This window comes from Petaurus breviceps, unplaced genomic scaffold, assembly GCF_028583685.1.
Source record: "Petaurus breviceps papuanus isolate PSGF00001 unplaced genomic scaffold, PetGlider_PUasm1.0 419, whole genome shotgun sequence".
NCBI lineage: Eukaryota > Metazoa > Chordata > Mammalia > Diprotodontia > Petauridae > Petaurus > Petaurus breviceps.
Genome location: NW_027186324.1, coordinates 11,322,432 through 11,344,770, shown reverse-complemented (window position 1 = coordinate 11,344,770; position 22,339 = coordinate 11,322,432). Strand labels below are relative to the sequence as shown.

Sequence of the window (22,339 nt, the reverse complement as noted above, 5' to 3'; positions counted from 1 at the left end):
TGTACAGCTGCCCTTCCCACAGCCGCCCTTTTCCATGACTGCCCTGGGGTCTTTAGGAAGGTTATAAGTGTAATGCAGCATCTCTTCCCTTGTCTGTGGCACTCTGCTCCTCCTGCTCAGCATCCCCATGCCCTGTCACTCCCCGCCATCGCCATCCTAATGGGATGGGGTGGAGCTCTGCCAACTCACCCGCTCACTGCCTACACACACTGGTTATTTTTGGTGTGGGGCGTCATTACATCATTATTCTTTTCAAATACTTGTCTCTCCTGAACTCTCCTATTTCCATCGAGGGCAACATCATCTTTCTAGTTTCCCATCTCATCCTCCACCTTATCCTGTGATCCTCACTTTACCAAAACTGTTTTCTTCAAAATTAGCAATGATTTCAATTGATGACCTTTTTTATTTATAGCAGCTCTTTTTATGATAGCAAAGAATTGAAAACTAAGTAGATACCCAATGATTAGGGGCTGTTTAAATAAATTATGGTTCATGAATATAATGGAATATTTCTGTGCTGCAAGAAATGATTAATGGGGGCGGCTGGGTGGCACAGTGAATAGAGCACCAGCCCTGGAGTCAGGAGGACCTGAGTTCAAATCCAGCCTCAGACACTTAACACAGAACTAGCCATGTGACCTTGGGCAAGTCACTTAGCCCCAATTGCCCTGCCTTACCCCCTCCAAAAAGGAATGATTAATGTAATGAATACAGAGAAGTGTGGAGAGATCTCTACATTTCCTCATATATTTCTCACCTGGTAACACTCATTGTGGATTTTTTACCTTACCTTGATGCTTCCCCCCCTCCCCAGCCTCATCCCTGGGAAATGGTGTTATCTTGTAACATCCAGTCAGCCTTGTTCTTACATCTCATTGGTACCTTCTGCCCCTCGGGCTAGAGGATGGAGCAGTCTAAGGAGAGGTGATAGAATGGATCATCTCCTCCCGGAACCCCCTCCCCCCACCTTTCAAATGGTCTTTTTTTGTGTTGTCTTCCCCCTTTGGATGGTAAGCTCCTTGAGGGCAGGGGCTTTTCTTTTTCTTTTTTTCCCCTCCATCCTATCCTGCTCCCCACTTAATCTGTTTTCCCCTTTGACCCTATCCCTTTTCTTCTTTTGGCGGGCTTGCCCAAAGTCACACGGCTAGTAAGTGTGTCAAGTGTCTGAGGCTGGATTTGAACTCAGGTCCTCCTGACTCCAGGGCCAGTGCTCTATTCACTGTGCCACCAAGCCGCCCCTTGTAATATTTTCTCTTTGACTTGGGAACTCTGGAATTTGACTATAATATTCCTAGCAGTTTTCTTTTCAGGATCTTTTTCAAGAGGCAGTCAGTGAATTCTTTCAATTTCTGTTTTGCCCTCTGGTTCTAGAACATCAGGGCACTTTTCCTTGAGAATTTCTTGAAAGGTGATTTCTAGGCTCTATTTTTGACCATGGCTTTCAGGTAGTCCAATAATTTTTAAATTATCTCTCCTGGATCTGTTTTCTAGGTCAGTGGTTTTTCCCATGAGATATTGCCTTCTGTTTTTTCATTTGTTTGGATCTGTTTTGTAGTATCTTGATTTCTCATAAAGTCATTAGCTTCCATTTGTTCCAGTCTGATTTTGAAGGAATTATTCTCTTCAGTGAGTTTTTGAAATTCCTTTTCCATCTGGCAAATTCGGTTTTTTAAGGCATTCTTCTTCTCATTGGCTCTTTGGGCCGCTTTGCCATTTGAGTTAGTCTATCTTTTAAGGTGTTATTTTCTTCAGCATTTTTTTGGGTCTCCTTTAGCAGGCTGTTGACTTGCTTTTTCATAATTTTCTTGTGTCATTCTCATTTCTCTTACCAATTTTCCTCTGCTTCTCTTACTTGATTTTCAGAATCCTTCTTGAGCTCCTCCATGGGCTGTAACCAATTCGTATTTTTCTTGGAGGCTTTTGATGGAGGAGTTCTGACTTTGTTGTCTTTTTCTGGTTCCATGTTTTGATCCTCTTTGTCCCCAAAAAAGATTCTGTGGTCTGATTGTGCTTCCTGTTTGCTCATCTTGCCAGCCAATCACTTGGCTTTTGAACACTTTGCCCCAGTAGCGCTCTGCTTCCAGCGTGGAGAGTGCTGTCTTCCACATTGCTGGGGTTTTACACAGCTGTGTTGTCAGAGCTGTTCTTGGAGCTGTGAGGAGGGTGCCCCCTCTACAGCCACCACAAGCTCCAACACACTGGTATTCCTCATCCAGGACCCGAGACTGCGACCCAGATCCAAGGGGGTCAAAGCAACAGCAGTTACCCTCTGAATGGTCACGTGGTCCCCCTATGGTCTGCAGACCCGGAGCTCCAGAGGCAGCCACGTGGCAGCAGCTGCAGCTGCAAAGCCTCTGCTGCCTCTCACCCCAGGGGCAGGACCGTGCTATTCCACACAGGCTCCCAACAGAAGGCTCCACTGACCTTTTACTTTCTCTTTGGCGTTTATGGTTAAGAGGTCTGGAAGCCACCACAGCTGCCAGTGATTCACTCGCCTGAAGTGTGCACTGGCTGGTCTGGGCCAGTGGTTGGGGCTGCGCTGAGTCTGGGCCTGGGAGACTCACACAAGACTGTGTGCGGCTGCCAGCTCATCGGCCTGCCCAGCTGCCTTCAGTGCGAGATTTGTTTCTCTCTGTCACTTTGTGGGTTCTGTAGCTCTAAAGTTTGTTTCGAGTCATATTTTGCAGGTATTAGAGGTGGTTGGTGTGGGAGCTCATGCCCAGTTCCTGCTTTTACTCTGCCATCCTGACTGTGCCCCTGATGACCTTTTCTTAAGCTTCATACTTCTTGACTTCCTTGCAGCAGACGGTTCTGCTGACCACCCTGGATTGTCGTTTGATTTTCTGCCTACCTGTTTGACCTACTGAGTCTCTTTTATTGGATAATTGTTCATATCATCCCAGGGCTCTGTCCAGGACCCTTTTTTTCTAATTATATTTAGAATATACTCTATACTCTCTGTGTATACTCTTATTTGATGACCACGGACTCCCACAGGTTTGCTGTCTTTATGCAGATGTCCATATCTATAAGTTGAGCCCTAATCTTGTCAATTGAACTCATTTTGCATCACCTGTGCCTGGATGTTTTGGACTTTATGTCCTATAGGCATCTCAAGCTCAATATGTGCAAAGCACAATTCGCTAATTCCCCTCAGACCCTGCCTTCTTTTGAACTTCTTTCTGTTGAGGGAACCTTCCCTTCATTTTCCCAGTTGGCTCAGCTTTAGAATGTTAGTATCACCTCTTCCCTCTGTATTTTCTTTTACCCACTTTGGCGAATCCACTTGCTTCTCTTGCCGTAAGAAAACTTCTTTATTGCTCCTCTTTTCCCTAGTTATTTGTTCTTAATTCTCACCTAACTGTGATCATAGCCTTCCAGGTGGCCTCTCTGATGTATCCCCCACAGAACTGCCACATTACTTTTTTAAAGTTCAGATCCGGCCATATTCCTGCTCTTAAACTGTCAACTCCACTGTCTCCCTCTCGACTCTCATATCAAACATTATTTTAACTGTATCTCATTTTAAAATTTTCTGTTTTCATGTGAGTTCCATAATAGGATGGCTTCAGTATATAACATATAAATTAGTAGATATGCATGCACATATATGTACACATACATACATGAATGCATACACACACATATATATATGCTCAGATTTTTTTTTAACTGTTAGGGATTTATGATAAAAAATGTTCTAGACTGATATAGATCAGGGACACAATTAAGTCTAAGTGGCAGCCATTGTTTGGTGGTCGATGCCTCCCCACAGATTTGCTGAATGAATTTCTGTTTCAAAGAATTAGGCATTTGAGAATGTGTAGATCAGGAATTTCAAAGCTACCATAAGGTGATGTTCAGCAGCATAGACAGAGATGACTCCACCAGACAAAAGTTTTAAAATCAGTAATGAGGGTTTGGCATTTTGTGAACACTCTTACTCAATTTGGATGTCAATTAATCCTTGCCAGAAATCCTAGGATTTAGAACCAGAAAGGACCTTAGCCTCCAAAGGCCCTTCATTATATTTTGGAGGTCCCAAAGGATGGAAGAGTTTAAAGTCCTCACCTAAAGTTATCCAGATAGAAAAGTAACAGAGCCATGATTCTGACTCAAGCTTTTAAAATTTAAACCAGAATTCAACTGATAAGCTTAAATGTAGTTATTAACTCGTAATTAAGGTATTAGCTTCTAATTTAAAGTCTTAACACAAAAGATTTTCTAGGCTGCTTGCTAACTTGTAAGGGTTTGTAGAGCAAGCTCTTTAAAGGATGTGGGAGGTAAAGCCCACCCTGCCACTAATTCATTTTAAGGCTAGGACTCAAGTGAAATTCCCATTCTTTCTTCACAGCTCCTCCCCGTAAAACAAAGGACAGTTCTTTGGTAGAATTTGACTGGAGCATAATGTATTGAAGTAGCTTCTGAGACTCATAGCTGTAGACTAATTTAGAGTGTGACTAAATAATTTGGCCTGGCATCACTGGATAATTAGCTTCTGGAAAGCTCGATAGGCTTCTGGTGTTAGATGTTGATGGAATGTGCCATAGAAATAGTCTGAGTGAACAACCAAATATTTGACTTATGAGTAAATCTTTAGCACTTATATAACAAATGAATATAAGTGAGTTTCATAACGATGTAAAAAATGCTTAGACTTAACTACTTATAACAAACTTTTTTTTCTAAACAGCAAAAGAAGAAATATCAGAAAATAGGAATACTAACAGATATTCTCAGGAGTCTCCACCCTATGGTGCCCCTCTCTCACCTAAGCTTCCTAGAACAGAACTTTCAGTGCATGCATCAGAAGGTAACTACAATTTATGCCTCCCAGAGAATGCAAGTATTCTGAATATGAAAGTCTCAGAATATGTGATTCTAGATTACTACCAAAGCCAGTTTGACAATGAGAGTCTTCTTATAGACCACTTTTTTCTTCATTGTCTCCTTTGCACAGCTGTGCTTTCCTAATGGGATATGTGTGCAGAAGTATACTTTCTGGCTGGTGGGTCTGCCTGTTAGCTTTTTCCTTGCTGAAATCTTCCCTTTCCAGTGTACTGAAAGTTTTAACTCTCAGGTGGTTGATTTTTCTTTCTTTTTTTTTTTGGTACCAAGTAGACAGACTCTTATTTTGGTAAAAATGCAATATGTTTTGTAGTAATAATTATTTGCAGGATATCCTATTAAATAGGCAATATACTTTGGTTTTTTTTAATTAAATGTAATTATTTTCATTTTTTGTGGCAAGAAATGCAAATAGCTCTGCCTCTGGATAATGTAGGACATTATAAATTTGTGATGATAAAATTTGATGCTAGGCTACATCTTGTTACATAAAACTCCAAAGGCAGTCCTCATTTGTTGCAGTTGAGATTTGTTACATTAAATATTAATTAAATTTTGAGGGTGCTGGGACTAGATTTCATGGATATAGAGAACTGCCAGGAGGAAGCCCTCTCTACTAGTACTAATTAGAGGTGAGTGACTTATATAGGTCCTACTGCCAGTTATATCCCATACATGAGACTTTGACCCATGACCCAGTTCTTCCCAATTTTAAAGCTGGGTCCCCATCCACTTTACACATAGCCTCTTATTGCTTAAAATAAATAAGCTTATTGCTTGTGAGTGGAAAATCTTTTTTTTTTGTAAAGAAATTACATATGATATGTAAGTCCATTGAGTAAATACCAAATAATAACTCTCTGTGTTTGTTCTTGACTATAGCAGAAATATTGCCAGCTGAAGAAAATGGCATGCCAAAAGAGCATAGATTTGCTGAACAATCCATGGATTCATCATTAAATTCAGGAAACCCTTCAAGCCCTGCCTGTAGAAATCCCATAAACTGTCGTACCTCAGCGAGTACTGCATATTATAGAAATTCTCTTCAGTCAGTAACTATTACCTCAAACTCAGTGCCAGTCCTACACAAACTGTCGCTGAACCCTGCTGGGAGTCATTATTGTGAAGGCAACAGGAGCCGACAGCAACGGAGAATTGAAGGTATGTTCTGTATTGTTTATTTATTTTGAAATTCAGTTTTTAATTTTATTTTCAGTTTTTGATTCTCTTCTTACTTCCTTTCCCTTCCTTACCCAGAGAGTAGATAATAAAACCAAAACCCATTATAAATATCTATAGTCATGCAAAACAAATTTCTGTTAGCCAAGTCCAAAAAAAACCCCAATATGCTGAAGGTATAGTTTAGATGATTGGTTTTATATATATATATATATAAAATCTATATTGTCTTGTTACTTTTGAAGACTTTTATGAGTTCTTCCTCTGTTCACAAATATTTTTTTTTTTGTTTTGTTTTTTGCTTTTTGGAGGGCAATTGGGGTTAAGTGATTTGCCCAAGGTTGCACGGCTATTAAGTGTGTCAAGTGTCTGAGGCCAGATTTGAACTCAGGGCCTCCTGACTCCAGGGCTGGTGCTCTATTCACTGCGCCACCTAGCCACCCACAAATAGAGTTTCAAAATCATTCCATCAGTAAACATTTATTAAACACCTACTATGTGGTGGGTTCTGTGGATACAAATACAAAAAATTTGATAGACCCTACTCCCTAGGAGCTTATATTTTATTGGGGAAACCAGTGCTATAAGTAAGTATATACAGAAAAAATATATAAAGAAAAATGCAAATAGATATAAGGTTATTAGGAGTAGAGGGCCCAGAGTAGGGGAATCAGGAAAGGTTTCATGTAAAAGATGGTGCTTGAGCTATATCTTTGAAGGAAAAGCCAGATCCTGTGAGGCGAATTGAGGGGTACAATCCAGGCATAGACAATATATGGGAGAGCCGTGACTGGCCATCAACAGAGAGGGGGAAACAAAGCTGGAAAGGTGCATTGAGCCTAGGCTGTGAAGGGCTTTAAAAGCTAAATAGAGGTATTTACATTAGATCCTAAGAGCGGCTGGGAGGCAGTGGACTTTGTTGGGTATGGGAGTTACATGGTCAGATTAGTCCTTAAAGAAAATCTCTTGGGCAGCTTTATGGAGATAAACTCTGGAGTCTTTAGTCAGGAAAACTAATTAGGAGACTGTGGAAATTAACTTAGTGAAAGGTTATAAGGGCTAGGTATATGGAAAGAAAAAAGGGGTCAGATATGGGAAAGGCATGATTTGACTAAAGATGGATGAAACTAATCCACCCAATTCATGTATCTCATAGTTTGTCATTATCAACATAAAATAGTTTTTGGAGGGCCGCAGTACTCTCCAAACTCTCCCATGCCAGCCTCTCCTTTCACAAAAGCTTCTGTGGTTAGGGGTTCTTAATCTGCTTCATCCCAAATCTCCCTAATTGTTGTTTGTATTGTTTCATTATCACTTAAATGTACATACATATTATTACTTTGCTGCTTTATGTCTTTTCTCTTCCATATTTCAGGTCTCTTGAACCTAATCTTTATTGAACAGCTGAAGGCAATGATATTACCATGGAGTAATGATGCTTAAAGCTCAAACTCTTCTTTTTTTAGTAAGGTCATTATGGAAACAGTTTTAGCCTGGTGTTTCTTCAGATAATACTTATGTATGCACAAGAACGTGAGACGGAAGGAAGGGAAGAAGGACCACTGAACATGGGGAACTAAGAAGAGATTTTAGATTTTTCCTGTTAAAAGAGGGAAGTCACAGGAGGAAGGGAGCTTATCTTGGTCTAAAGAATGGGGGCGTAGATCCACAGGTGCCATTCCATGTTCTTGTCCAGTTATCCAATAATGGAGAAACAAGGAAGAAGATAACATTGATTGTAGTTGGGGGATCCTCCAAACGTGATTATTACCTCGCTGTTACAAACCTCCTATCTGACAAAGAACACGTGAGACTAGTCACACTTAGGAGCCACCACCTACTTGTGGTGGGGTCATTTGGGGATAAATGATGCCACCAGAAGGAACCTAGAAAAAGTTGCCAAGGGTTTTGATGTACTGACAGAAATGCCCCCCCCCCCCCGCTTTTAAGATCTTCAGTTTAAAAAAAAATTTCTTTGCCACTTCTGATGGTAGGCAGGTGATTCAAAAAGGAATGATGGATTTTGGATCGATTTTAGTAAGGGCTTATCCAACTAGTTGGGAATCTTGGGGTTCAGACAGTATGCTTCTTTCTATATGTATATCTCATCTATTCTACTGATCAACTTTTCTTTTTTTAACTAATGCCAAAAGGTATTTTTTTGATGATTTTTGCTTTTTAGTATATTTTGAGATCTGAAGCAGCTAGGCTTCCTTATTTTCCACTTTTTTTCATTATTCCCCTTAAGATTGTTTATGTTTTATACTTCCAGATTAATTTTGTGATTTTTTTCCTAGATCGTATTAGGTAATCATTTGATAAATTTGATCGGCGTGGTGCTGAATCTGTGAATTGATTTAGATACTGCTGTCTTCATTTTTGTTATTAGCATAGTCCTGTAACAACAAGCAATGAATATTTCTTCATTTATTCACATCTCTCTTTATTTCTGCAGAAGTATCACCTACATGCTGTCAGGAAGGACAGCACAACAGGAAGGCAGCATTGTACAATGGAAAGAGCTTTGTTTTTGGAGGCACAGAGGATCCAGACTGAAGTGTGGCCTCTGATGCTTACTGCTCACTGTGTGTGACCTTGGGGCAAATCCCTTAACTTCCCTTAGTCTCAGTTACATTATCTGTTAAATGAGGTGCTTGAACTTGATGGCCCTATAGCTGTGATCCTGCGATGCTTTGTTCATGAACACATATATAAATATAAAGTCATTTGTGGGAGAATCACTATAAGTTCAAGGTATGTGAGCTGAGCTCTGATGGTAACCAGGGAATCCCAGAAGGGGAGGTAAGGAGAAAAAAAGGCTTTCCAGGAAGCATCAGTATGTGCAGAGGCATGGAAGGAAACAGAAGGATGGAATGTGGTGTGTAAGGAACTATGAGAAGTCCTTTTTTGGCTGGACTGAAAAGCCAAGGCAAAATGCTCAGTAATACTAGAAAGCTAAACTAGAGCTGTGTTGTGAATGACTTTAAATGTCAAAAAGGGAAGTTTGTATTTGATTGTTAGAGGTAGTAGGGAGCCCCTTGGAGTCTACAGAGCGTGATCACGACAGTCACACCTGTGCTGGCAGCTGGGTGGACGGTGGATTGGCGAGGGGAGAGGTTTGGGTCAGGGACATCAGTTAGGAATCTGGGGAAACAGTGCAGGTGAAAGGTGATGAGGAGGTAAAGTGGGATGGTGATCTTGTGAGCGGGGACAAGGAGAGGGAAGGAAAAGCCGGTGTGGAGGTGTAATTGACAAGAATTGGCAGCTGGTTGGAGACAGGGAAAAGGAAGGGTTGAGAAGTCAAGGCTGACTCTGAGATTGCAGACTTGGTTGGGTGAGTCATAGGTTTTAGAGGAGGAAGGAATCTTAGAGATAGAGTTGAACCTCAGCATTTTATACGTGAGGTAAAAACGGTCCAGAGAATTTGAGGTGTTAGTCCAAGTTTGACACAGCAAGTGGCTTAACACGGCTACTCCCAGTCAGATCAATCAGTGAGTAAATCTCACATCATCTCAAAGCAGAAATTGACGTGAAGATTTAAGTCAAACAAATAGGCAGACTTTTTGCATTTTTTAAAGTATGACATTTTTAGCTTTTTTTTTTGCAACAGCTAATCTGGAAGCATTTTTTTTTGCAAGATTTCATATGTATAATTTTTTTAACATTTTATTCATTTTGAACTTAAATATAGAAAAACAACAAAAAAAGCAATTTCCATTATTCACAACATAAAAAGATACAGTATAAAACCGTGAATTTCCATTTTCATGCTGTTTACTTTTTTGGGAAAATTGTATAATAAATACCATGCATAATTTTCAAAATTGCCCGGCTTTTCTCTGCTTCCTAAGTTTTATTTTGTTGTCATCATTTGCATTTTCAACATACTTTTGGAAGAGAAAACTTAAAAGACAAAATTAAATTTGTCTCTGACAATTAGAGGTGGCTAACAAGGATGTCTGTTTCCCAGAAAATTCATATTTCTAGAAAGAAAGAAACTTTAGAAATCCACACTAAATGACTAGCACTTCAGAGAGGTTAAATCATAATTAGACTTTTTTTGTTAGACTTCAGCTGCACTTCTGTAGGCTACGCAGGGAAAGGTCCTTAGTTCTCAAGAAATGATAGGTGAGTGAGTTAAGTATAAATTTTATCTAACCTAATCTGTGTCCTAAAATAAATATTTTACTGAAATTCTTGTGACCTGGGCTAGCCATAGTCTCCTTAGTCTGCTTACTTTTGATAGTATAACTTATTTAACATCTTTTAAAGTAGAATAAAGCCTTTTCTCTTCTGAAGAGGTATGTTTTTTTTTTAATTTAGTTTATTTACTTTTAGTTTACCACATTCAGCTCAATTTTCTTCCCCTTTCCCCTATGGCGTCACGCAATCTGATATGAGTTCTGCAAATACCTTCATGTTAAACATTAGTCAAGTTATAAAGGATTATAACCAGTGGAGTGAACAATGAGAAAGAAGGGACAAAACAAAACAAAAAAGAGAGAGAGCGAGTAGTTTGCTTCAGTCTTCATTCAGACTCTGCATCTCTTTCTCTGGATGTGGACAGCCCTCTCCATCGGGAGTCTTTGGAGTCTTCTTATAGCCTTGCACTGCTGAGGGGAGCCCAGGCGATCGAAGTCAGTCATCACAGATACAGTGTGTCTGTAATTGTGTGCAGTGTTCTCCCGCGTCTGCTCCTCTCCCTCAGCATCAGTTTATCTAAGTCTCGAAGAGGTCTCTTTTGAGTGCACATCTTCATACGTCCTTTGTTCAGCTGTTTCTGTTTCTTTTCTTTTTTTTTGCTTTTTTGAGGGGGGAGGGCAGGGCAGTTGGGGTTAAGTGGCTTGCCCAAGGTCACACAGCTAGTAAGTGTTAAGTGTCTGAGTTCGGATTTAAACTCAGGTCCTCCTGACTCTGGGGCCTATTCCCTATGCTCTATTCACTGAGCCACCTAACCGCCCCCTCAGTTTCTTTCTAAAACTTTTTGGGTGACCATGGTGCTGATTATTTGAAGGTACCCAAAGGCAAAGCTTTACTTTCCAGTTAATTATTTCAAGATGAATGCTAAAGCCAACACATTTAATAAATTTTAACTTCTCTTTCATCCAAATTAGAACAAATACATTCCCAATAAGTAAATGTTCTGTTTTCACTCTTATTTTTTTTTTAATTGAAGCTGCAAGTTCAACAAGTGGACCAGATCTGAGTGCACTAAAACGGGAATCTTCAAGAGGATCCAGTAAAGACCCCTCGAGCTGGTCTGTAGATGAAGTGATGCGATTTGTGAAAGAAGCTGACCCTCAGGCGTTAGGACCACATGCAGAGCTCTTCAGGAGACATGTAGGGCACCTTTTTTTGGGGGGGGGCCTTTTTCCGTATAATGACCTTGTCAAACTGCTTCACATGATGAGTCCACAGTTACTGCAATTAAATGTTGATTCACATTGATAGCACAGGACCCTTCAAATGACTGGATTTCTATAAATATGTACATAAAAAAATAAAGACTTGACAATTATTTGAGAATGTCTTCTTTTTGTCCCCTCTACGTCATCAGCAGTAGGAAAAAGATGCTACAAATAGACAAGTAATAATAGAGTATCTTCTTTTCATGATGCTTTGTACACCTAGAAGTGCTTAGATGCCTGTTGAATCACCTGCTGAAGCACATAATTAGTGAAGTTTTGGGGTACAGATGCTGTCACTCTGACGTTTCCTGGAAGGTGCTGTGCCTTCTCAGAGTCGCCTGACGGTTATCTTTTACCTTCTGAAATGACCTGACGCTTGCTTTTGTGTTCTTCCACTGAAATGGTTGGATTTTTGTTTTAGTTTTTGTCTTTGTATCTCCAGTGTGTAGCCCAGTCAGTGCCTTGCACTTTGTTTCTGCTTGTTTTACTTTGGAAAGAGAGAGAGGCTGGAGGTTTGATCTGGACCAGTGATTGCATCTGTACAAGCAAGGAATGTTCTGTATAAAAATTCTCCACTGAGGTCCATCAGCAGCTTCTCTGGAACTTAAAGTAGGGCCAGGGAGGTGCTTTGAGACTCAAAGAAGCCAAGGGGCTTAGCTAGTAATTTATTCTAAACCATTGAAGAGAGCGATCTAATGTTTACTGAATTCTTAATATTTTAACTAAGAAAATTCAGGGCTAGTTTTTAGCATTTATTCCTTTAGAGAATTCTATAATATTCACCTTAAGTAAATCAATTTCATAGAGCTTTTACATTGATGGCATTAATGTTGGACTCTGCATTATGATGCTCTTTCATTTTCTGAGCAAGTGAGTAAACATTTGAGATTGAGCTTATACGTGCTGCTGTTTACCTATATGATTGCTATATTGTGTAATAATAATTTCTAACATTTCTTTCATATACATTAGCTCCATTTAATCTTTTAATAACTTGTCTTTTTATATAAGTATTTTTACTTATTTTACAGGTTAGAAAATGAAAACTTATAATAGTTGTAAATTGCTCTGGTCATATAGCTGATTAAGTGGTAGGAAAGGATTGGACCTCACTGTTGTCACTAGCCCTCTAGTGCCTTTACCAGTGCAGTGGCATCCCACAGGTATCCAGGTTTTCTTGGAATAACAGAATGGAAAATTATGCTTTATTTCTGTTCTCTGATATTGTTTCTTAGTAAATATATACTATCAAATTTCCTTATTAAAAAATTTTATAAACTGAATTTACAGATTGTAGAGGCAATATTTAAGAGTCAGGAATGTGGGTTCAAATTTGTTGTTTGACATTTATGTCCCTCAGGCTTAGTAAGTCACAGATTGTGATGAAATCATACATCTTTTAGGTATTAAGATAATGCAGACAGTGAAAGACCACTTATTACTATAACATTCTTGTCTTTTAATAATAATTCTTACTAAATAGATTCTTCTGAGACTATTTTTTAGGAATATAAATTTCCCATCTGTTTAGCATTTTTAATATAAGTGAAGATACTTTATTCATATTTACAGTAATGTTAAAATATATTTCTCTTTTTTCCTTTCCTCTGTAGGAAATTGATGGGAAAGCACTTCTGTTATTGAGGAGTGATATGATAATGAGGTACATGGGACTAAAGTTGGGACCAGCATTAAAGCTCTGCTACCACATTGAAAGACTCAAACAAGGGAAGTATTAGCCAATGAAAGACGCAAGGATTATTGCATTTTCTGGTGGGACAGATTTCTCAGGTTTACAGATACCATTTTTATTTAAAAATTTTTGCTATGGTATCTAGTTCTCAGTTTGCAGAAGATATCTCTTAAAATGTGATATTTCTACTATTTTCAGGAAGTCATTCTATTGTAGCATTTCAAAATTCATTCAAGGGATGAGCATTTAACTAACTTTTGCTAGAGGTTATTTGGGATTTATTTTTTTAGAATACTTTGATAAATATAATAGTTGATAATAGGGAATATGCAAGTATGCATTAACTTTAACTGATCTTAACATTGATAACCAAAATGGCTGAATCCCAAAGGATTTAAAACAAAACAAGATTTCAGGGGTTTGTTAACTTTGATAATTGTGGCTACAGAAGGTTTACCATAGAATTTAAAGATGCAGATGTGAATTTCATCTCTTTCTTGATCATCATTTTCTAAAGCTCCAGTGTTCAATTTGGTTATGCTTTTAATGATTTTCAGAAAGGGAATAAACATGTGAATTGTGTTCTCTTTTGTTTTTTAAACATATGTAAGCTTTTTTGAAGTATGGTTATTCTTGAGAGAAATACAATTGTCATTTTATCCAGACAATATTTATATTACTTGGAAAGGTTTTCTTTTACCACTTTAATAGTCAACTGTTCAGAGATGAAAAGTCTAAAATTCCTTATAAATGATACACCTTCTGTTTTAAAACATTCCATCTTTTTGCTTAGCTTGAGAATGGAAATATGTATTCATCTCTTATACCCATGTACACAGATATATGTATGTCTTGTCTGATTTTAAATATATATATACATATATATACACACACATACATGTATATATATTTTGCATATACTGTACCATATTTTTATTTTATCCATATATTTGTAGGTACATGCAAGTAAATCTTTGTTTCTTATGGTTTAAAATGGCACACTGTACTACCACAGTGGTAATAATAAACTATGTAGTTTTATTTTTATTATTTTGGGAAAAAATTTTGCATCATTTGCCATTATTAGCTACTCTCCACTTATCTTCCAAGGCTATAAGAAACAATTAGATTAGTTTTCATAAAAGGAAATTCCCTGCCCTATGCAAAATCAGTTCATGTAGCATCTAATTCCAAACCATTTGTATCCTGGAATACATTTATCATACTATTTGCCCCTCTTTTGGTTTTAATTTAAAGATTGTTTTTCCTAAAGAAGTGGTGCTATATGTATAGCATCTTAATTGCTTTACATGAAGTTTGGTGCTCTTTATATAAACTCTGATTTGTTTGGTAAATAGTATAAGCTGTTTGTTGTCACTGCCAATAACAGTTACATCAGGGACAAGCAGGTATATTTTCTGTGTAGAAAACCAAATGTACTATGTACTAGGGTCTCTATTTTCTGGGGAAAATGTGATATTAAAAGATAATTTTTATAATGTTTATTACATTTTTTATAACAGATTTCTTGTCAAAATTGGTATTTTTGCAAATTTCTTTTTTAAGAATGCTTTAGTTAAAAAAGCTTCAGGATATTGAATAAATATTGCAGTATCATATAGTTAATACAGTGTTAGATGTTCAAACATTCACATTTTAAATGACTGCCATGTAATTTTAATTTAGCCAATAATGTTTGGACAATTATTTTTACTATAGTTGCATCATTTGAGTTATGTTGCATCAACCAACCTGTAAATTGTACAGTATATATATTTGATCAGAGACACAAAGTATTTTTTAAAGTATAGTATATTTTTCTGATTAGAAAATTTGTCAATTTTGTTATCAAAACTTCAGGCATTGTTGATTTGTGCATATCACATTGCATTAATGTATAAATTGATTTTATAAATTAGTAAAATAAGTACCCCCACTAAAAAGGTTATATCTCTGCATTTTCCATAGAATTGATTTTTTAAAAATTAGGGCAAACTCAGGCACATGGGTACCATTTAGGAAATTACATGGATTGTCTCAGTCTCAAAAAATGGTGCTGTAGGCAATGTTGCTCTCCATCTGTGCAAGTGGAATTGAGAAGTCCATAATACCAACCATAATATTTCACTGAGTTGCATGGAGGGACCTTTACTGCTTTGCAGCTATAACTTGTTGTGCATTAGGGAGTTGTTTAAGTTTCATCACCTGGGACAGTTGGTAACATTCACCCCACTATGAGATAGATGTGTAAGCTATCCTGATGACAGACAGAGAGGATTGTGGTTTATATGTGACGAAGCTCAGTCTTCTAGAGTGACTGTATCTTCTCCCTTATGGTTTTGCTCCAATTTTTTTCACCATCATTCCTTGCTTTTATCAAATTGCTGGAAATTTTGCTTTGTCTTGTCCTCACGATGTCGCTTTTGCCTGCCTTGCTTGTGATTGTCGTATCTCAATCCACCTTACCTCACATCAGCACAAGTTTTCTACTTCTTGCTTGCAAACCTCCTGTCAGCTATCAAATGGGCATCCTGGATAGCTTTTTAGACCACTAGCTATTTTCCAAGTTTCTTGATTAAGTTTATTTCATTATGTCATTTTTCTTTGTCTTCTTTAGACATAAGAACCTGATAGCTTTTTGATCCTATTAAAGAATTTCTTTGGCCACATGGAAGATTTCTTTTTAGTAGGTGTCAGGATGATCATAAGCTCTGACTTCACATTGTGCATAGTCTCATTTGACTACTTAAGATACCAGTAGCAACAGAATGTCATATTTTTTTTTAAATTTGCAAACATATTACAAGTTAACAACATTAACTTCCATATTTTTTGTTAAACCTCAACTGTACCTATTTAAAGTGGGTTGACTAAAACATCCTGTACCAGGTGATTAGTGTTGGAGAATGGATCAGAAATTTACTGAACATGCTACTATAGTGATCGGGAAGACTTAATTCACATCATAGTAAGCTGTTTACTTCTTCCAAGAAGGACTGAGGTCATTATGTTATTGTACAAATAAGTGTTACTTTACTAGAAAATTTGCATTTATTTCCTTGTTTCTTCAGATTGTGCCGCTTCTTTTGTTTATGAATGTATAAAATAAATCACTTTTGCTTTTTCCATTACCATTATTTCACACTGTATTATAGCATGACATCTGAGTATAAAAGAATATATTTTAAATGTATTTCCAACAGGGATGTTCTATAGAAAAATTAATAAAGTTTGTGTTTCATGTTTTAATGGTTTTGATACTTATTCATTCAGCTATTTAATTTTCAGGCAGAAATTGCTAAGTTTTTATTACAAGAAACCTCTGATGTCTGAAGTGAAAAAAACAATCTATTTAGAAGCAATGATTTCATTATACTTACACTTGTGTAAGTGAAGCCCAGTTCATTTACAGGATTTTTGCAAGTTTCCAAACATGTTGTTTTTAGAATTAACAAATTAAAGAATTCCCTATGAATTTTGTACTTGCCATGGCAAGTAAATAAGTAAGTTTATTGAACAAGTAATAAGTTCAATAAATAATTAACTAAAAACCACAGGTTTTACCAAGTTAACTCATTTCAAAATAATGTATCATACACCTGTAATTCTTCTGAAAGCACACATTTGGTTGTGTATCTTTTTATATTTCCTTCCTCTAAACTAGGCCAGAATCAGAAATAAGGATTAAGAACATAAAAGCTCAAAAGATTCCAGCATTTGTTCTAATTTAGTTAAGTTTCTTAATTCACCAGAGGGCAGTATTCACCACTGAATGGGCCCCAACTGATTAAGAAAATAATTCCTGTGAAATTTTACATCTCATTCAGAGAATTGCACAAACTATCTGAAGGATAATTAGATCACAGACAAGTTAACGATTTTGGATAGAATAGATACTACTTCCAGTTCTTCATCCTTACTCTCAAAGTGCTGCCTCCTCCTACCCTGCGCATTTGAGAACATCTTGACCCACATCTGCTTGTTGGCACTATCATTTAAACATTATCAGTGGTATCAGTAGGACAGCTAGGTGGCATAGTGGATAGAGCACCAGGTACAGAGTCAGGAAGACTCATCTCCTGAGTTCAAATCCAGCCTCAGACACTCACCGGCTGTGTGACCCTGGGCAAGTCACTTAACCCTGTTTGCTTCAATTCCCTCATCTGTAAAATGAGCTGGAGAAGGAAGTGGCAAACCACATCAGTATCCTTGTGAGGAAAACCCCAAATAGGGTTATAAAGAGTTGACCACCACTGAAAACCGACTTAAATAGCATAGCAATATCAGTAAAAAAAATTTGTCATATGCTTTCAGTATGCAGAGGGTACTGTACACCAGGCAATGTGTAGCAATTCCTGGCAGGGGGATGGAGATGGGGGTGGGAACTGATGTCTGTCCTCAAGATACTTAACTGGAGAAACCAAACGTTATACATAAAACAACTTCACACTTAAAAGGCAGATTATTATATAAGCAGGTATAAGGAATATATTGTTCCTTATATGGTGATTTTCCAGGAAATAGAAACATTCTTTTTAAAAACAATTAAAAAAAATTTTGAATTAAAAAAAAACAACAACTACATATCAGTGCTTCGGAGTCAGAAGACCTGAATTCAAATTCCTGCCTCTAATGTTTGTTACCTGTGTGACTGCTAGTAAGTCATCCTCTCTAGGCTTTGGATTCACCATCTGTAAAATGAGGAGATTAGATTGGATCACTAAACATGTACTAGCATCTTTTGTCTGTCTGGCACTAAAGATACAAAGATAAGTGAAAAATCCCCTACCCTCCATTGGGGACGTGTGTGTGTGTGTTTATAACAAACGAATACAAGGGAATTTTGGGAAGATGCACTAGCAGCTGGGGACATCAGTAAAGGTTTTATGTAGAGGTTGGCACTTAAGCGAAGTTTTGAAGGAAACCAGAGACTCTAAGAGCAGGAGGCAAGGAGGAAATACGTTCCAGGAATGGAGGACAGCCAGCACAAAAGGTACAGAGAGAGAACAGAGACGGAGTCTGAGTTCCTCTTGAGTTTTGGAGCTCCTTTTTGTCTTTTCCTTTTGTGTGGTTGCTTTCTCATGTGCCTACCTTTAGTCTGCCTTTCACTCCCTACTGCCGGTCCCCCTTTCTAATCTGCTATGGACTATCCCGAATTAGCTGTAGTACATGGACTTTTAGAATCTCATTTTCACGTCTAGATGATTAAGGCTGCTCCATAAATATCACCAGCTAACTGAAGAATTGAATTATTTTGAAATCTTGAATGTAGGCAAGCATTTAGCACACTGTGAGTACTTGATCTCCAGATCATCTCATCAGTTTTAGTTTACGTCTTTAAATCCAAAGTTGGACCAAAAAACGGAATCTACCTTATTTTCTTATGCGTAGAAAGTTACTGATGATTTAAGAGACATGAAGCAAGTGATTTCAAAAAGTGTTTTCACAGGAAAAGATTTTTGTTATTTTTCAAAGGATGTGGAGTGATGCCTTGCTTGTTGGAAACAACTGATTCTACCAAAAAAAAGAGAAAGATTTCTTAGTTACTAAGAATGAAAGAATTATGAACAAATTAGCACAGTTTCAAAAGCATCAAAGACTACCCACCATTTCAGAGCTGCAAAGCATCAAGATGGTCAGCTAATTTGTATATTGTTTTATGACTAAAAAGGATAAACCTAAATTTTTTAAAAATGTAAACATTTGAGACATTATTTTGAAGGGACTATGGATTTAATAGGGAAAGTTTAGGGAGTTGTAACTTTACAAGTAAAAGAGAACCATTGTGAAAAAGCAGGTCTCATTTAAGCCATACTACGTAGACGAGGAGTCTGAGAGAATTGAAGACACAGGAGGAGAGCAAAGAAGCTTTTTCGGAGCTGGACATTCAGAAGCATATAGCTGATACACTTCACCTGGGTGGTACCTGAATGGTTGGACAACTGGCTGCATTAGCCAAGAGTTTTAATGCTAGCTATTGCTTTTTAGCACCATCTAGAGTTAGAGATCAAAATTTACTTACAGTAAAGCCCTTACAGGGCTTACTGTTCCTGGACACCTTGTGGCTGCTATGATAGCTTGAAAAGCTGGCTTAGAGAGTTAACTTGAACGGTGTTGCTATGAACTCTCTTATGATTGAAAGCAAAGCATCCAGGTGAGTGAATAATTGGATGGATTTATAAAGACCAGAGATGGCTAGTTTTGAGCTTTTCAGTTCTCTGGCTTAAAGAGAACTGCTGGTCACATTCAGAGCTCACATTTTCAAATGTCCTTTTAAGAATAATGCTTAACTGAAAGTATTTCTTTAATTTACAAGATGGATTTTTTTTTCACTTTTTACTATTAGCTTTTCTGGTACAAAAAATTAGAGGTTAATGACAGATTGTCATTCTTATCAACAGACTCTGTTTGAGGTAAATATTATCAAGTGTTTGACTTGAAGAGGAATATGACCTATTTAGAAACAATAGTCTCCACCTAAATAATTTAACTTTTTTTGTTGCAGGGTCGATTTTGTCCCAAGTGTGAGGTGAGGGCAGAAATAGTACTGGGTCAGGTTGGGAGATGGCAAAATTTTGTGTGTTAATTGCTGCCAGCGACCTATTGCTTAGGGTTGTTAGACTACCACTGAAGGTAAATCCTGAAAAGTTGTAAGGAGTGCATCTGTAAGGGTTATGGGATTTAAAGATCTTCCATGCCCCATTGGACTTGCTGACATAGCAGGAAGTGGCAGAGCAAGAGGAAGTGGAAGCCAAGCTAGAGTTCCTGCGGTGGCTAGCGGTGGCAGCGACGGCGGCAGCAGAGGCGGCGGCAGCGCGAAGCCCTTTTTGAGTCAGCCAGAATTTCTGCTAAGGACTCCTGCTGAGGACTGCCAGGGGCCGGAGCTGCCGGGAGCGCTCTTCCGGGACACTGGGTGGTTGCTGTGAGTGGGGAGAGGAGGACCTTTGCCTGAGGTAGCCTGTTCTGTTTTAAAGGCTTGAGAATGTGGTTGCTTTCTACTTTATCTACCTGTGCCAATTTCATAACTACTCTGATGGCTTTCACTTTATGGTTTTGGGACTCAGTCTTTTGGTATTTTGATAAATTTTCTAGCTTATTTCCCCATATGGCAAGCATGATGTATTTTGTGATGCATAATTATATCAGCATATCTGTAATTTCCATGGGCATTGTGAATATGGCATTGCTGATACATTTGGCGACCAGGATGGGATCACAAAATGTCAGGCCTCTATTTGGAAGCAGTGGGGCTTTAGAGGGAGAAATGGCTATTCCAGGATGGGAGGATTTGCCTTATTCCTCTCTAGCCAGAGAATGGGCTAAAAGCACAGGGCCCTGTGAAAACTGGGAACCAAGGCTAAAAGAGAGAGAACCTGGAGATTTGGAAAGATGTTTGAAAGCAGTACCCATAGAACCAGGTAAAGAACTGGCAGGAGTGTGCAGGAGAGGCTGGGTGCTGCTAACAAGTTATCGCCTTATGTGTAAAAGTAGGGATAAGCTGCTGGAGGAAAGAGCTCGAATGGCTAGGGAGTCAGCTGGTTTGCCTGAGGATTCTTCTGTGTCACAGCACTCAGAAGATCAAACTGGAGGGACTGATGTGGTCCAGGAGCAAGCTACTGTTCATGTAGCTAAAAGGAAGCAAAAAACTAGCAGAAGGAATGTGCATGCAGCTTTCGTACAGGCTGGGCAGAGTTGCCCTGACAGCTTCCAGGAGAATGTGTGTGAGGAGAATGGAGCAAGGTTAGATGAGGAGTCTTCTAATGTAGAAGTTCTCCCCATACGAAGAAGAAGACAGGAGAACCACCGGGGCAAAACAGAGTCCAGGGAGATAATTGAGGATTTCACTCAACAGGAGATCACTGATATATTGAGTAGATTTACCCAAAGAATGGGGGAGTCTTTAGTGTCTTGGATAGTAAGAACCACTGATGAAGGTGCCGGAGGAATAACACTGGACAATGAGGACTGTTTAAAATTCATAAGTATCAGTCAGAATCCTTTTGTACACCAGGCTTTTAGGGATCACCATATGCAAGGAGGAAACAACAAAACTAATCTGCTAGCCTTAGCTGCAGAAGGATGCAAAAATAAATATCCTACTGAATCTATGTGGCCTAGGGGAGACAGACCCTGGTACTCACTTAGAGACTGTATGAGAAAGCTAAAGGAGGAGGTAATGAAAACTGCTATCCTGATTGGAGATGCAAATGCATATTATGATATCCCCCTAGGAGTTCCTCATAGAAATATCATAGTGAAGACGGCTCCTCCTGCCTATAAGCACCTAATTCTGACTCTATTAATTGGAGAAATAGGGCACCCTCTTTCAGAGGTGCTGGATAAGATTTCACAATTAAGCGATTTAGGGGAATGGGAAAAAGACAAATTGCCTTGAGAGAGAAGAGTAAACAGCCAGAGGATTCAGAGACAAAATAGACCCACAAGAAGGGAACTGTTTACTGCTCTATTAAGAGCAGGGGTGGACTTTAGAAGAATAGATGGTATTCCAACTGAAGAGCTGCATAAGCTGTACCAAGAAAAGGTACTTAGCATTAGAATGAACAGGGAAGCAGGAACCACCCCTGCAGGTATTTCTGAATCTGAATCTTTGTATCCAAGTTTGCCCCACCTTCAGGGGGAATAGGAGATAGGCCAAGCCCCAGCCCAGATAAAAGAAATATGCAGAAGAGATTGCAGACCCCATATTGGTTTAACAATATATTGGAAGAATGGATCAACTACTGTGACTAGGGCACTGCTTGATACTGGGGCTGAGGCCACACTTATCTATGGAAAACCTGATAAGTTTAAACATGGAACTCCTATTACCATCACAGGTCTAGGAGGCGCTGAAATATCAGCCAGACAAGTTAAAATAACAATGAAAATTGGGCAGTTACCTAAGAAAGAATATACTGTGGTTGTTGTACCCATTCCTGAATACATCATTGGAATAAATGTATTGAGAGGCATGACTCTGAATTTGCCTGAAGGGAGATACCAATTTGCTGTGAGGAAGATAGGAATTAATACAGTTTTAGTGGGAAAACTAAAAATGGACCCAATCACTTTACCTGAACCTTCTGAAGTAATTACTTTAAAACAGTATCGTGTGCCAGGTGGGCAAGATGAAATTACCACTACTATAAAGGAATATGTTGAAGCAGGAGTGTTAGTCCCTACAACCACAAGATGGAATAATCCTGTC

The 22,339-nt window shown here is 38.4% G+C and overlaps 1 protein-coding gene across 4 annotated transcripts in view; it reads left to right on the top strand.

Moving 5' to 3' along the window:
* The window catches only part of SCML2 (Scm polycomb group protein like 2), a 218,216-nt gene extending 201,836 nt beyond the window's left edge, over positions 1–16,380 (top strand). For all 4 annotated transcript variants that reach the window (XM_069100712.1, XM_069100713.1, XM_069100711.1 and 1 more), the window contains exons 12-15: positions 4,697–4,816; positions 5,734–6,012; positions 11,207–11,370; positions 13,052–16,380. In XM_069100712.1, coding sequence (XP_068956813.1) covers positions 4,697–4,816; positions 5,734–6,012; positions 11,207–11,370; positions 13,052–13,177 — 689 coding nt within the window. In that variant the 3' untranslated portion in view covers positions 13,178–16,380. The remainder of the gene's footprint in view (positions 1–4,696; positions 4,817–5,733; positions 6,013–11,206; positions 11,371–13,051) is intronic.
* Positions 16,381–22,339: the final 5,959 nt, after the last annotated feature.